The 14,527-nt window shown below is 40.9% G+C and overlaps 1 protein-coding gene across 4 annotated transcripts in view; it reads right to left on the bottom strand.

The window, feature by feature from the left end:
* Positions 1 to 549: 549 nt before the first annotated feature.
* The window catches only part of LOC108529206 (KH homology domain-containing protein 1), a 20,307-nt gene continuing 6,329 nt past the window's right edge, over positions 550 to 14,527 (bottom strand). For all 4 annotated transcript variants that reach the window (XM_017871344.1, XM_017871346.1, XM_017871345.1 and 1 more), the window contains 3 exons: positions 1,643 to 1,767; positions 1,292 to 1,474; positions 550 to 966 (listed from right to left, as the gene is read on the bottom strand). In XM_017871344.1, coding sequence (XP_017726833.1) covers positions 767 to 966; positions 1,292 to 1,474; positions 1,643 to 1,754 — 495 coding nt within the window. In that variant the 5' untranslated portion in view covers positions 1,755 to 1,767 and the 3' untranslated portion in view covers positions 550 to 766. The remainder of the gene's footprint in view (positions 967 to 1,291; positions 1,475 to 1,642; positions 1,768 to 14,527) is intronic.

The following is a 14,527-nucleotide window of genomic DNA, read 5'->3' as shown; positions in this document are numbered from 1 at the left end:
GCTGGCTTCAAATTATGTTCCAAATTCAACCACTTCCTAACACTTCAGCCACTCCACTGTGGTCTAAGTCACCATCGTCACTCTCCTAGAGTACTGCAATTGCCTCATTATTAAGATACAGGCTGCTGGAGAAACGGCAAATTTGAAGAGGAAGAGTTCTACTGAGGACAGGTTTAGCTTGCCATAATCTTGCCTAGAGAGATCCAAATATAGACTTGGCAATCAGAAAACGTTCTTTAACGGAGATTCAGGAAGCCTTCGTATTTAATTCATGGCATGAGGGACTTCAAAACCCATTGCTCCCTGAAAACCACCCCCTCCACCCCCACCCACAAACTTGGACAATCAGGGACAATGCTGGCTACCTCATGTTCACCAGATTCCCTGGTTGCCTACTTCACCAGGTAGTTGGGGTGGGAACACTTTCCATCTCTATCTGGACCCTTCCTCCCACCTTTCCGTTCTCCCCATTTGTCTGCACTTGAAGGTCCAGGAAAATCCTGGGGTGAATAAGTTCATCCTAAGGAAAGAGGACAGCACATTGAAGGCTTTGCATCATAGGTAGCTTATTTTATTGGATTGCTTTGCCAATAACACTTTCTTACATTCAGGAGACTTCCCTCAGACACATGTCTACAAGACCTGAGAGGGACAGGTCCCAGCCACAAATTCACACTTTCTTCAGTATCTTTCATGTCTTTCTCACCAAAAGCGAAGCCAAGACTTCTCCTCTCATCCCCGCTTCCCAGGGGAGATCAGTCCTTAATTACGGATACAGTGAACTCAAATGGAATCCCGAACAACCAATCACTTGGTAAGGGGAAGGCTGAGGAACGCTAAGACAGATGGTTCCACTTATCCTGGGAGCCAACGACAGGTCTCCAGTGTACGGTGGCACGCTAATGGAGGTGACCAGGTCATCATTGGTCAGGGGCTGGCTTCGGACATGTTCCAGCATCTCCAGGCCTGCAAAAGATGTGCCCAGGGCTAATGAACCAGGGCCCATAACTGGGGCCCACTGGCAGGCCTGGACTCCATCAGGGAGGCTGCAGGGAGGATGTCACTCCAGCCCAGGCCTTCCAAGGTAACCCATTTACACCTCCCAGCTACCTTCTCCACCTTAAGCAATCTCATGCCACAAAAACAATGAGCACTTTTCTTCCCAATGGACTCTGGGAAGCACCTGGATTCCCTAGCCACAAAGGGATTCTTCAAGAATCCAAGATGCCACACAACTTAGCCAGAACTCCACCACCAAGTCCAAAACCACAGTTCAGCCAAGAATACCTACCTCGAGCATGATGATAGGAGTCCTGGCTCCCCACGCAACAGAACATGTGCAGCAGCCACTGCCTTGCCCTATGTGGTCCGACTACAGTCACACGAGTCTGGCCTGTAGCTGTGAACCAACTCTCCAGCTGAATAAGGGTGTGGCTGTGCACCTCAATGCAGCGAAGGTATGTGTCACCATGCCCTGTGAGCATAAGAGGTGAGAGGAGTGTCTGTCAAGCACAAGCCCTTAGGGAATGGGGAGGTGGCTTTCAGGGTAGGAATATGTGACTGATAAAGGTGGGAGGGGACAGGAAGAGTGAAAACTGAGAAGACAAGGATTAAGGCGGGGACCTTAGCAAGGGCCACTCACCGAAGATGAGCTCCTCCTGGTCCTCTTCCATGTGGAACACCATTGGAGCATGAAAGTTTTCAGGCAGGGTCCACCACGGCTTCTTGCTGAGAGCACTAGTTCCCATGTCCATGCTCTGCTCCAACCTGATACAGAATAAGGACAAGTCCAAGCAATTGGTTAGCAAAAGACTTGGAAAAGTGAGGGAGGGCCTAGGCTCTGTCCTTAACATAGGAACCTAACAACCTGCCCCTTGAACTACCTTAGGGTGAGCGTACAATCCCGGTAGCTCTTCCCAAAATAATTCATTCCAAGTAATTATCTGTTCTGAGCTTAATCCCTTCATGCCAAACTTAATCTTATTTGATTAGTGCTTGCCTTTCTGATGCCCCAGAATCAAAATATTTCTTCACTCTAAATCCAAAGGATTTGGGAGCAGATCTACTGGGTATGAACCAGGGCAGGGGTTGAAAGATGGAGGTGCAGGAAGTCTCCAAATGGGCTCTCTAGATTTGCACAGGTGCTGGCAGTCACCCAATGACCACACGGTGTATTCCAACAAGACGGAGTTTGGTGTGCTGCATCAAGGGAGAGCAAACAACATAGGAAAATAAACTTTACACAAACAGAAGAGTGTTGTAGGGAGCTGATTGTAGAAGTCAAATAGGTGAATCTAAGAAGTGTTTAGGGAGTAGGGGCCAGTTTTCTAAAATGGGGCAATTTGGTGATGATCCTGGTAAATTTATCTAGGAAGGGAAGTAAAAAGATTAATGTGGTCTTCATTGCAGAATGTTCTCTCTCTCTGGTTTCAAATATAGTTACAGATGGACTTTCTACATCTTGTTGCGTGACAATCACTGAGCAACTTTGACTTGTTAAAATATTTAGCAGGAGATGTTTATGTTTGGTAGGGAAGATTCAACTATGCCTCTCAGCTCCCAACTACAAGTTCCTAGGTGCTTTTTCACTCTTCAGCCTCCCCTTTTGACCAAAGACAAAGTCAGCCATCAGGACTTTCATCTGGGGGTTCAGATCTACACCACTGTCAGAATCCACTTGTCACAAGTTTATCCGGAGAACGTTCTCTGCATCTGCATACAGTTGGTCCCTCATGTACATTTTTTGCAAAAGATACATAGTGAATGTATAATGACTGCACAGTAGCATTTAAGGCTGAACAAGATGTACTAGTGAAATTCACGTAAGTAATGGAAACAAAATAGCTATTAATCCTAGCAATAGGTTGCAAAAACAAATAAATAGATTTCAAAACCAGACCATGAAATCATGTCCCAACTCCATCTGAATCTGTTCTAGAGAGACAGGTAGTCTTTTAACTTTGCCATAAAACTGTTCTGCCTGAACAGTAATGTTTTAGGGAGGTGCTGCAAACAGCATTTGCTATCAAACAAAAAGCTCAAGAAGGAACCTAAAATAAACTTGTTTCATTCAATTTTTCCACACATGAAACTTTAATTAAACTAGGTTATGGACCTCCAGATTATTTTTTTCTGTGTTTATCTATTGATTTCATGCTGTGAACCATGAGAACTGGACACCTTTTCTAGATATTATTCCTAATACTGGGTTGTGTGTTGTTGAATGAATGAGGGATTGTGCTCCTCGTTTTCTCTGTTGGTCTCTTGTATGTCCATACTTGCCTCATTTTAGGTCCTGGGTACCTTTCTCAGATTATTTTTTTATGGAGTAGGATGTTAAAAATTGAAAATTATTATTTTTTTGTTAAAACTCACTCCATTTACCACTTTTTTGATAACGTTTTGTAATAATGATCAAAGTTGAACTTTTTCTGTATTATTCTCTACATTAATAATTGTTATGTGTCCTTTAGTGTTCTTGTACATAACTGAAATATGTGGTCTATATGGTGGTGTTTGTATGTGTCTATTTTATATCTCCAGTGTATGTGCCGGATAATTAATTCTTCAACATGTGAATATACGCTGAGTGGGAGGCTGGGGGAGTCACTGAGATAAGGAACTAACACTGCAAGGAGAGACTTCCAATAATTTATTTGCAATAATGTCAGCAGACATTACTTTGTTGTTTCAGGGTCAGTGTTCAATATTGATAAAACTTGAAAGGTAAAAATTAATATGTCAGGAAAATTCAAATTCCAGAAAGAACCTTAGATAAGGAAAATTTGCCTTTTGAAGTGTTGAATACCTATTAATTTTTGTTGTCGGAATCAGGTAGCGGATAAAAACTGCATTAGTCAGTTAGATTTAAACAATAAATCAGGGTAAGTGGGCGACTCATGCCTGTAATCATAGGCACTATTGGGAGGCAGGGCAGGGGTTGGCAGTGTGGGGATAGCCCAGATTTTGGGGACCAGATGAAGGCAACAAAGCTAAGACTTCATCTTTACTAAAAACTAAAAAAAATAGCCAGTGAGGTGCTGTACAACTGTAGTCAGCTATCGGGAGGGCTGAGGTGGGAAAATTGCTTGAGCCTGCAGTGAGCTAGTATCACAGCACTACAGCCTAAGTGACAGAGCAAGACCCCTGTTCTCTTAAAACTATAATGATAAAAATTTAAAAACAATAGCTATAGTCTGCAAAAAAGCACAAGAAAGGTTTTGCTTTTTCTTAGGTGGCATGCGAACTTTTGTACTACGGAAGATTAAGATAAAATATAATTTGTGAAAGAATCTTAAAAACTGTTGGTTAGGCCTCTAGGGGACAACTAGGCACTTTGGCTAACCAGATGGCACAATTTTTAAAGGAAGGCAAATATACCGAAAATATATCTTGTTTTATTGTCTTGGTGAAGTGTCTACTTGGTGTCCAATCAACAGTTGATCTGAAGATTATTGGTTTGGTTGTCTTCTATCCAAAGATCATTCTTCTGAAGATACTTAAGAATCCTCAGTTTATGGTTCCTCAGTGAATTTCCTTTCATTGAGGATCAAGGGTAGTTTTTCTCTGATTTTTAGAAGTCTTTTCCAAAAGACTACCTAAATCCTTCAGATTTCTAGTCATGCAGAGACTAATTAGATGGATATTTGGGGATGATTGTTGCTTACCTTATTAACAAAGCTAGATGATCTGAATACTTTGTAGGTATTAGAAATGTGACGCTTGTGATATGGCAGCAGTACTGCTTCACAGAACGTGAATTCCTAACTGCAATGGACGTAGCCTATGGATACCCAGAAGGAGTTCGCTAATTGCCATTGAGGCCTATTAGCAATTCCAACGCCATGGAAGGTTCAAAGTTGCAGGCATTTCTAAAATTTAGTGTTAGAATCATTTTTTTCTTTCTAATTGTTCTAAATATTCATTTGGTTACACAGTGTGCTTTCTATTATTGTTAAAGCATTTTGGAGCTTTTTTATAACAGTCACGGGAAACGTGTGCCACACCACACACCCCACACTCGAATACTCGAAGAATACGTTGGAATTCCTTAGGTCCAGAATAACAGTCAGGCAATTTTTCAGCAAACCTTGGCTGTCTATCAGAATATCCTCAGTGCCATTCTGGAGATAAGCAGACAATGGACTAGAATGCTATTTACAAACCCATCAGTATGGCAACTGCTTTGCGTTAGTGCTACTTGTTTCGCATGGTGGTAATATTTCCTCAGGATTACCGGGTTATCAGACTTTGAGATGAAGTCTCCATTTTCATTATATGGCTACCCCCTTAGGTAACAGCAAGATTTCTAAAGTTCTTTAATTTCTTGCCATTTTTAATGAGACTTCCACAAGAGGTCAGAAAAACCTCATTAATTTCCAAAGGTTTTACTGATATGGAGCAACTCATTACATATCATACATTGTTTCCTATATAAATATTATGCTTTTTTTTTTTTTAGCAGGCCCCCTCCACCACTCAGAAATATTACCCTCTTTTATCTCTCCCTACTGAATGACAGGAGGAACTTATTCCAGCCCTTGAGCTGAAATTTAACTTATGGGAGAAGGTCATACACAACATTGTAAATTTAGAATCCGTGATCGCTAGAATACTTGAAAATTCTGTCTTACATTTCTAAACATTAATTATTAACAAGAAACATCAATATTTTAAAAAGAATTTCCAAATAATCTATAAAAACACATGGACAGTTCCTAAAACAGGATTCAGATGATCACAAACACTCCACTTCTACGTAAGAGATGGAGATTGTCATGAGAGTTAAGGAGGGCACTAACAAAATCCCCAGGAACTTTAATTTTCTCCCTCATAAATGTATATTGATGGAATGTCACAATGTTATAATGAAACAAGACATTTTCTTTGTTCTCCTACCCCACCCCGCCCGCTCCTCTCACATTATATGCCAGTTCTGTAAACTAAACAAGATTTTTTAATTTAGATAGTACACATCATTTTATTACAATTTATAACTCTTAAAAAATTTTTTTTTCTTTTGACTTGTCAGTTTATGTTTTTCTTAGCTTGGTGGTAACCAAAAGAACACTCACAATATGTTTGAGTCATTCAAAATTTGCAGAATATCAAGCAAACCTGAATATTCCTTTTTATATATAAATTAAAAGTGCAAACATTTTTATTAACAGTGGTCATTCCAAGAAACCAAAACAAAAGGCATCCTAATAGTTTGGTTATTTTGCACACTGGGCTTGAATTTGAGGAAAAAAAAAAAAAGTCACTTTTTTTTTTTTTTTTTTTTTTGTTTGAGACAGACTTTTGGTCTTTTCGCCCAGGCTGGAGTGCAATGGCATGATCTCGGCTCACTGTAACCTCTGCCTCCTGGGTTCAAGCAACTCTTCTGCCTCAGCCTCCTGAGTAGCTGGGATGACAGGCATGCACCACCACGCCCAGCTAATTTTGTATTTTAATAGAGACGGGGTTTCACCATGTTGGCCAGGCTGGTCTGGAACTCCTGACCTCAGGTGATCCACCCACCTGAGCCTCCCAAAGTGCTGGGATTACAGGCATGAGCCACAGCACCCAGGCCAACATGTTTTAGAATAGAGCAGTAGTGGTTAAAATGTATGCATTTGGGATGAATTTTGAGACAGAGCCCTCAGGACTTTCTGATTTCAAGATTTGGGGCAAGTAGCTCCAAAATAAAACATTTTTAAAAATTTGATTCCATATTTCCCCCAGTGTCTTTCCACCTCTTCGTCCTGTAGCTGTGACAGCAGCGACAGCAGTTACCCCACCCTGACGCTGCACCCTAGGTAATACCCATAAGCCCCCTCAGCTGAGCCCCTTTCTGTGCCCCACAGACATTCATCTTAAAGAATCAAATGGACGGCCAGACCCGGTGGCTCACGCCTGTAATCCCAGCACTTTGGGAGTCCGAGGCAGGCAGATCACCTGAGGTCAGAAGTTCGAGACCAGCCTGGCCAGCATGGTGAAATCCCATCTCTACTAAAAACACAAAAATTAGCCGGGCATAGTGGCATGCATCTGTAATCTCAGCTACTCGGGAGGCTGTAGTAGGAGAATCACTTGACCTGGGAGGTGGAGGTTGCAGTGAGTGGAGATTGCACCACTGCACTCCAGCTTGCGCAATAGAGCGAGAATCCAACTCAAAAAAAAAAAAAAAAAAAAAAGAATCAAGTGGAAGAAAGTGGAAGAGGTAGCCCCTTGCAAGAAGGAGATTAAGTCACACTTGCTGCTTCCTCTCAGTCAGAAAACGGGGTGTAGCAAGCTAGGACCACCAGGTGGCCCTGAGAAAACACTAACACCCACTCCTTTCCTGTTGCAGGCTGTTTCCCCAAGAGTGGAGAGAAATGTGAATGCCTCCAACAAGTCTGTTCAGGGACAGCAGTGGAGTCACAGACCTGGCACCAGGTCCTGGTCCTCCCTCCAGGTAAGGCAGCAAGACTGGCTACATTGGGTTTTGGTAGTGGGAGACAGACCTGAGGAGGGAGTCTGGATGGACTATTGTGAGAAATATGAGACCACACGTGCATCTCCTGGAAAATCATTTTGCACAGTCCTGAAATTGAGAGCTTGGAGCATCGCCTTCCTGCTCCCTCTTTTCTTCCCCTCTCCCATGTCTTCTACTTTAATCTGATGTTCCATTTTTCTCTTTCTCTCTCTCTGCTCTGTCTCTCCTCTCTGTCTCTGTCTCCTCTCTCTTCTCTCTCTCTCATCTTCCCTTCTTCCCCCTCCTTCCTCTCTCCCTCCTCCGGGTTTTCTTTCCCCTGTGAGAGGAGACTGCCTTTTCTCAGAGAAAAGACATAGAGTGAAGTAAACAAAGATTTCTTTCTGTCCAGAGGGAAAAATAAGATAGAATATACGATCTGAGAAAATTAGAGTACAGAATGCAATTAAACAGAAAAGAGGTCGTTAACAAGATATCCCAGCCCCTTGGTCAGTGAGGGGAAGCATTAGGTGTGACTTAATCTCCCTATTCCAAGAGGCTACCTCTACCACTTGATTCTTTCAAATGAACAAATATTAACCAACAATCCAATTCACTTTCAATTGCTTAATTACTGGTCCTTTTAAGTGCCAACCATCTGACTTTTCCTGTTTCCATCTGTCCTGTGGAGCTATCTGGTATTGCGTATCAGTGTTAATGTCTGAACTTTAAGGGATTTTTTTGAAGAAAAAAATTATAAATAAATTATTACATTCCTGAGGTTTTCTGGTATGGCCTTTATGTTGGGAGGCAAAAAAAAAATAAAAAAAAGAAAAGGTAAAGTTTCAAAACATTTACTTATAAGTGACATCAGTGTTAACAGGACACTTGGATTTCTATTGAGAAAGCTAATCTTCTAGTTAGCTTTGTGTACATGTTGATAATCACTTTCTCAATTATTAACCCTTTGGTGAAATAAAGAAACCATTTCACTTTTGTGTTAAAGCTTAAAAAATAAAAAAATCCAGCTCACTAATGTGGTGGCTACCAGGAAGCTGAGGCAGGAGGATTGCTTGAACCCAGGAGTTCAAGGTGTGCTATGGTCATGCCATTGCACTCCAGCCGAGGTGAGAGTGAAACCCAGTCTCTTGAAAAAAAAAAAAAATTATATTCAACATTTAAAATTACCTTTCAAAACAACAAAGCGCTTACATACTGGGAAGGGGTGGCTGCCAGCTAGGGCCAGCTGGTGCCACTGGAAAAATTATTCATGCATAATTATCAAAATAATATTATCCAAAGTACCATATAGGACCACAGAGTCAGAGATAGTGTGCAGTTAAGTTGTCTATTGCTACTTATGCACAATCTTGGTTACCTCACATTTTAGAGCAATAAAAAAAAGGCAAGGTTTGCAAGTGTAACACATGGAGTAAGTAATTATCTTTATTTTGTATATTCATGGGAAAGTGCACACACACAGGAAGGAGAGGAGCCCTAGTGCTCTTGGCTTTGCCTGTCCCTGCTGGATGTGGACTCACAGCAAGACGGACACATCTGAAACCAAAAGTGTCAATAACTTTCTGATGGTAGAGGGGTTTTTATATGTGTTTTTATTTATTTTATTTACTTATTTTTTTTTTTTTTTTTTGAGACGGAGTCTCTTTCTGTCGCCCAGGCTGGAGTGCAGTGGCGCAATCTTGGCTCACTGCAAACTCTGCCTCCCGGGTTCACGCCATTCTCCTGCCTCAGCCTCCCGAGTAACTGGGACTACTGGCGCTTGCCACTGCGCCCAGCTAATTTATTGTATTTTTAGTAGAGTCAGGGTTTCACCGTGTTAGCCAGGATGGTCTTGCTCTCCCGACCTCGTGATCCACCCGCCTCGGCCTCCCAAAGTGCTGGGATTACAGGCATGAGTCACCGCGCCCGGCCTATTTTTGTTTTTATTATTTTGTTTTGTTTTCAGAGACAGGGTCTTTCCCTATTGCCCAGGCCAGAGAGTAGTGTCGTGATCATAGCTCATTGCAGTCTCAAACTCCTAGGCTCAAGTGATCCTCCTGACTCAGCTGCCCAAAGCACTGGGATTATAGACATGAGACACTGCACCCAGCCTGATTGTAGAGTATTTAAAAAGCAGGAATATGTTAACAAATATGCACTCAAATAAAATATAGTTTCTATTGCATCCTACATGAGTTCTCAAGATTCCTTATACTTGAACAAATAGATAAATCGATGAGAAATTGACAGCTTCAAATGTATGGGTTTCATTTAGCATGGCTTCTCATGTTCCCAGGTCATAAATCCATTTCTTATTCAGTGGCTCCATCACTCTGTCAATCTCTGGCTGACCAGTTGCAGTTTTTCAACTCTCACGTGACATCAAAACATAGAAAAAGAGAACTCTGCTTAGTGCTGATGGACACTAACTCCTAACATCAATTTAATTCCAGGTGATTAGACTAATCATGATAATCTAATTCCCCTTGCCAGTGATTGCTTTAGGAAATGGCACATGTCCCAGTTTTGAAATGAAGTAAAACCTAAAGGAGGCTTCCAGCAGAGGTTGTCTCATTTCTGAAGAGAGACACAAAAAAGAACTTGTCTCTTCTTTCCTTCTCACAGTGTTTATAGCAGGATATGATTTTGGAATCAGCTACAAGCATTTTGCTACCAACCTGAAGAGGAAGCCAACACAAAGTGGAAAGGGAGGCAAAGCAAGAAACTGAATGTGAGCCCTTGGCATAATATGTCTGGAATGCCTGCTATTGGCAATAATACGGTGCTTTAGTAGCATCCAACTGGACCAGTGTTTCCTATTACTTGCTGTTCAAAGCATGCTACATAATTCTGGTCCCTTTTACATACTTCTCTCATTTTGATTGAGCTCAATAATGTTCTACTTTCCAAGGAGGGAGAATGAACTGTAGGTAGCAATGTTTTATCACATAAAACCTCAAGAGTGAAAAGCACAAAGTATATCTTGATTATTTTCATTCATAAGCACTTTCAAAGTTATATAATATTAAGCATCAAATAATTTTTTTTTTTGAAATGGAGTCTCGCTCTGTTGCCCAGGCTGCAGTGCGGTGGCACAATCTTGACTCACTGCAACCTCCACCTCCCGGGTTCAAGGAATTCTCCTGCCTCAGCCTCCCGAGTAGCTGGGATTACAGGCGTGCTAATTTTTGTATTTTTAGTAGAAACAGGTTTTGCTATGTTGGTCAGGCTGGTATCATCAAACTCCTGACCTTAAGCGATCCACCCGCCTCGGCCTCCCAAAGTTCTGGGATTACAGGCTGAGCCACTGTGCCCACCCTAGCATCAAATAATTTATAATTAAAATGTATATGCAGTAGTTCTGGCCTTACTGAGTACCAAAAAACTAATATTATAGAAAAATCCTTACCACTTTATTGTGTAGCGAAAATAAATAAATGAGAGAAAAGTCCTATTTATACATTAAAAATCGAAGTCCTTCAGTTGGAATTCTCTTACTATGTAGCTTGCTGGAGAGAAATCCTATTAATACAACTAGTATGAGAAAGTCTGCAGTGATATTTCTATCAAACCTGAGAAAAAACACTGGGAATAGCTCCAATAAATTCAATAAAAGTCAAAAAATTATTCTCAAGGACACTAGACTTAATGTTGAATCAGAGAACCTATAGCGAACAAAAATACTATAGAAAGCCAATCATTGGCCCTCTAACCTAAACATATACCAGAAAAATATTTACATCTAATGCATAAAAGTTTCAGTCCCATCTTAATTTTAAGTATCACTGAATGTATACTGGAAAATATAAACATAAAAGAAATGTTTCAATGTCTTCTATTTTGGACATGAGAAAACTCACATAATTGTAACTGTACTAAAACCATAGATTCAGCTATTTCGCACTCAAGGAAGTACAGAGTTCGATGACAAAAATAATTTAAATTAAATCATATCTTTTTTTAAAAAATGTTCTTTTCTTTTCTTTTCTTTCTTTCTTTTTTTTTTTTGAGACAGGGTCTTGTTCTATCCTCCACGCTGGAGTACAGTAGCAAGATCACAGCTCACTGCACCCTTAGCCTTCTGGACTCATTCAATCCTCCCATCTCAGCCTCCTGAGTAGCCCAGGCTGATCTTGAACTACTGGGGTCAAGAGATTGGCCCATTTCAGCCTCCCAAAGTAGAGGGATTATAGGCATGAGCCACTGGGCCCAAGCCTTGGCCTAAATCATCCATTTTTTTTTATTTTTTATTTTTTTCCAACACGGTCTCACCCTGTCACTCAGGCTGGAGTACAATGGTGGAATCTGGGCTCACTGCAACCTCTACCTCCCAGGCTCAAACAATTCTTATGCCTCAGCCTCCTGAGTAGCTGGCACTACAGGCCTGAGCCACCACACCCAGCTAATTTGCCTATTTTTTGTAGAGATGGGGGTCTCCCTATGTTGCCCAGGCTGATCTCTAACTTGTGGGCTCAAGCAATCTGCCTCCTCAGCCTCCCAAACTGGAGGGATTACAGGTGTGAGCCACTGCGCCTGGCCCTAAATCATATCCTAATAATTATTTCACCGAAAATTTTTTTACAGATATCCAATGTATTTAGAGTAAATTAGCTCTTTTGGTAATTTAGAGCAATTGTCAAACATTTTCTATAAAGGGCCGGACAGTAAATATTTTATACTCTGTGGCATGAAGTCTGTGTCAAAACCAGCCTCACTCAGGCCAGGTTCAATGGCTCACACCTGTAATCCTAGCACTTTGGGAGGCCAAGGCAGGCAGTTCACTTTGAACTCAGCAGTTGGAGACCAGCCTGGGCAACATGGCAAAACCCCATTTCTTCAAAAGACAATAAATAAATAAATAAATAAATAAATAGAATTTTAAAAATTAAAAAAAAAATTAGCCAACCATGGTGGCTCATGCCTATAGTCACAGCTACTCAGGAGTCTGAGGCTGGAGAACAGTTTGAGACAGGTAAGCGAAGACTGCAGTGAGCTGAGATCATGCCACTGCACTGCAGCCTGGGCAACAGAGTGAGATCCTACCTCAAAAAAAAAAAAAAAAATTATCCACTCATCGAATGCAGTGCAAAAGGGGTCAGAGGCAATACATAAATGATGAGTACTGCTCTGTCCCAATAAAACTTTATTTATAAACACAAACTGAATTTTATATAATTTTATGTCATAAAAGATCATCCTTTTGATTTTTTAAACCATGTAAAAATTTTAAAATAATTCCTAAACTACAAGCTTTACAAAAAACAGGCATGAAAAAGGCTTAGTCCTATCCATGTATTAAATAGTACAATACTTCAATAAATAAAAGGCTATAATTTTATTAATGCATGAAAAGACCAATCAATGAAATAGAACAGAAAACCAAAAATACACCCACATATACACATAGAAATTTAATATTTAATAAAGGGGACAATTCAGATTACTGTGGAAAAGGCGGATTACTCAATCAAGGATTGAATTATCATTGGAATAAACAGGTTAACTTATTAAAAATCCATTTGAGGCCAGGTACAGTGGGGCACACCTGTAATCTCAGCACTCTGGGAAGTCAAGGAGGGAGGATCACTTGAGCCAAGGAGCTTGAGATCAGCCTGAGCAAGACGGTGAGACCTTGGCTCTACAAAAATAAAAATAATTGAAAAATTGGCCAGGCATAGTGGTCCATGCCTGTAGTCCCAGCTGCTCAGGAGATTGAGGTGGGAAGATAACTGGAGCCCAGGAATTTGAGGCTGCAGTGAGCTATGATCACACATACCACTGCACTCCAGCCTGGGTGGCAGAGTGAGGCTCTGTCTCCAAAAACAACAACGACAACAACAACAAACAATAAAATTAGATTTAAATATATATGTAAAATAATAAAAATTCATTTGAACTATACCTAACAACCTAAATCGAATCACAACTCAGGAACATCAAACATTTAAATGTAAAAAAGAAAACTCAAACTATACCAGAGGAAACCATTAGCAAATATCTTATAGTCATGGAATAAGGAGGGCATTCCTAAGAATGAAACAAAATCCACAGACAATAAATATAAAAAGATTCAGGCTGGGCACAGTGACTCATGCCTGTAATCCCAGCACTTTGGGAGGCCGAGGCGGGTGGATCACTTGAGGTCAGGAGTTTGAGAGCAGCCTGGCCAACATGGAGAAACCCCGTCTCTACTAAAAATACAAAAATTAGCCAGGCTTGGTGGTGCGTGCCTGTTATCCCAGCTCCTCGGGAGGCTGAGGCAGGAGAATCGCTTGAGGCGGGGGGCAGAGTTTGCAGTGAGCTGAAATTGGGCCACTGCACTGCAGCCTGGGCGACAGAACGAGACTCTGTCTTAAAATTTAAAAATAAATAAATAAATAAAAGACTACGTAGCTATAAGAAACTATGAGAAAGTATTTCTGCTCTAAAATGCAACCATCCACAAGATATATTAAGTTAAAAAATGGCAAGGTGCTAAAGAATGTACTGTATGATGCCATCTATATAGAAAAAAGAAGAAAAGAAATTGTGTTTGTGTATTTATCTGAGAACTAAGGGTACACAATAAATTAGAAACAGGTTTCTTACAGCTGGGCGCAGTGGCTCACTCCTATAATCCCAGCACTTTGGGAGGCCGAGGCGGGCGGATCACGAGGTCAGGAGATCGAGACCATCCTGGCTAACACAGTGAAACCCCACCTCTACTAAAAATACAAAAAATTAGCCTGGCATGGTGTCAGGTGCCTGTAGTCCCAGCTACTCGGGAGGCTGAGTCAAGAGAATGACCTGGGAGGTGGAGTTTGCAGTGAGCTGAGATTGCCCCACTGCACTCCAGGTTGAGGGACAAGAGCCAGAGTCCGTCTCAAAAAGAAAAACACACACAAAAAAGAAACAGGTTTCTTACAAGAAATGATACTGTATAACTGACAGACAGGATTTGGCGAGCATCTTTTTCATTAAAGACACTTTTTGAATTTTGAATGCAATAAAGATATTATATATTCAGAAAGCAAAATTTTAAATTCAAATGAAAATGACTTATCTGAATTTTTTTCAATTATTGGTTTACTAAAAAAGAAAAAATAAGTTTTTTTT

Source organism: Rhinopithecus bieti, unplaced genomic scaffold (assembly GCF_001698545.2).
Source record: "Rhinopithecus bieti isolate Rb0 unplaced genomic scaffold, ASM169854v2 scaffold_4709, whole genome shotgun sequence".
Taxonomy (NCBI): Eukaryota; Metazoa; Chordata; class Mammalia; order Primates; family Cercopithecidae; genus Rhinopithecus; species Rhinopithecus bieti.
This window is presented reverse-complemented; position numbering and strand designations above follow the sequence as displayed.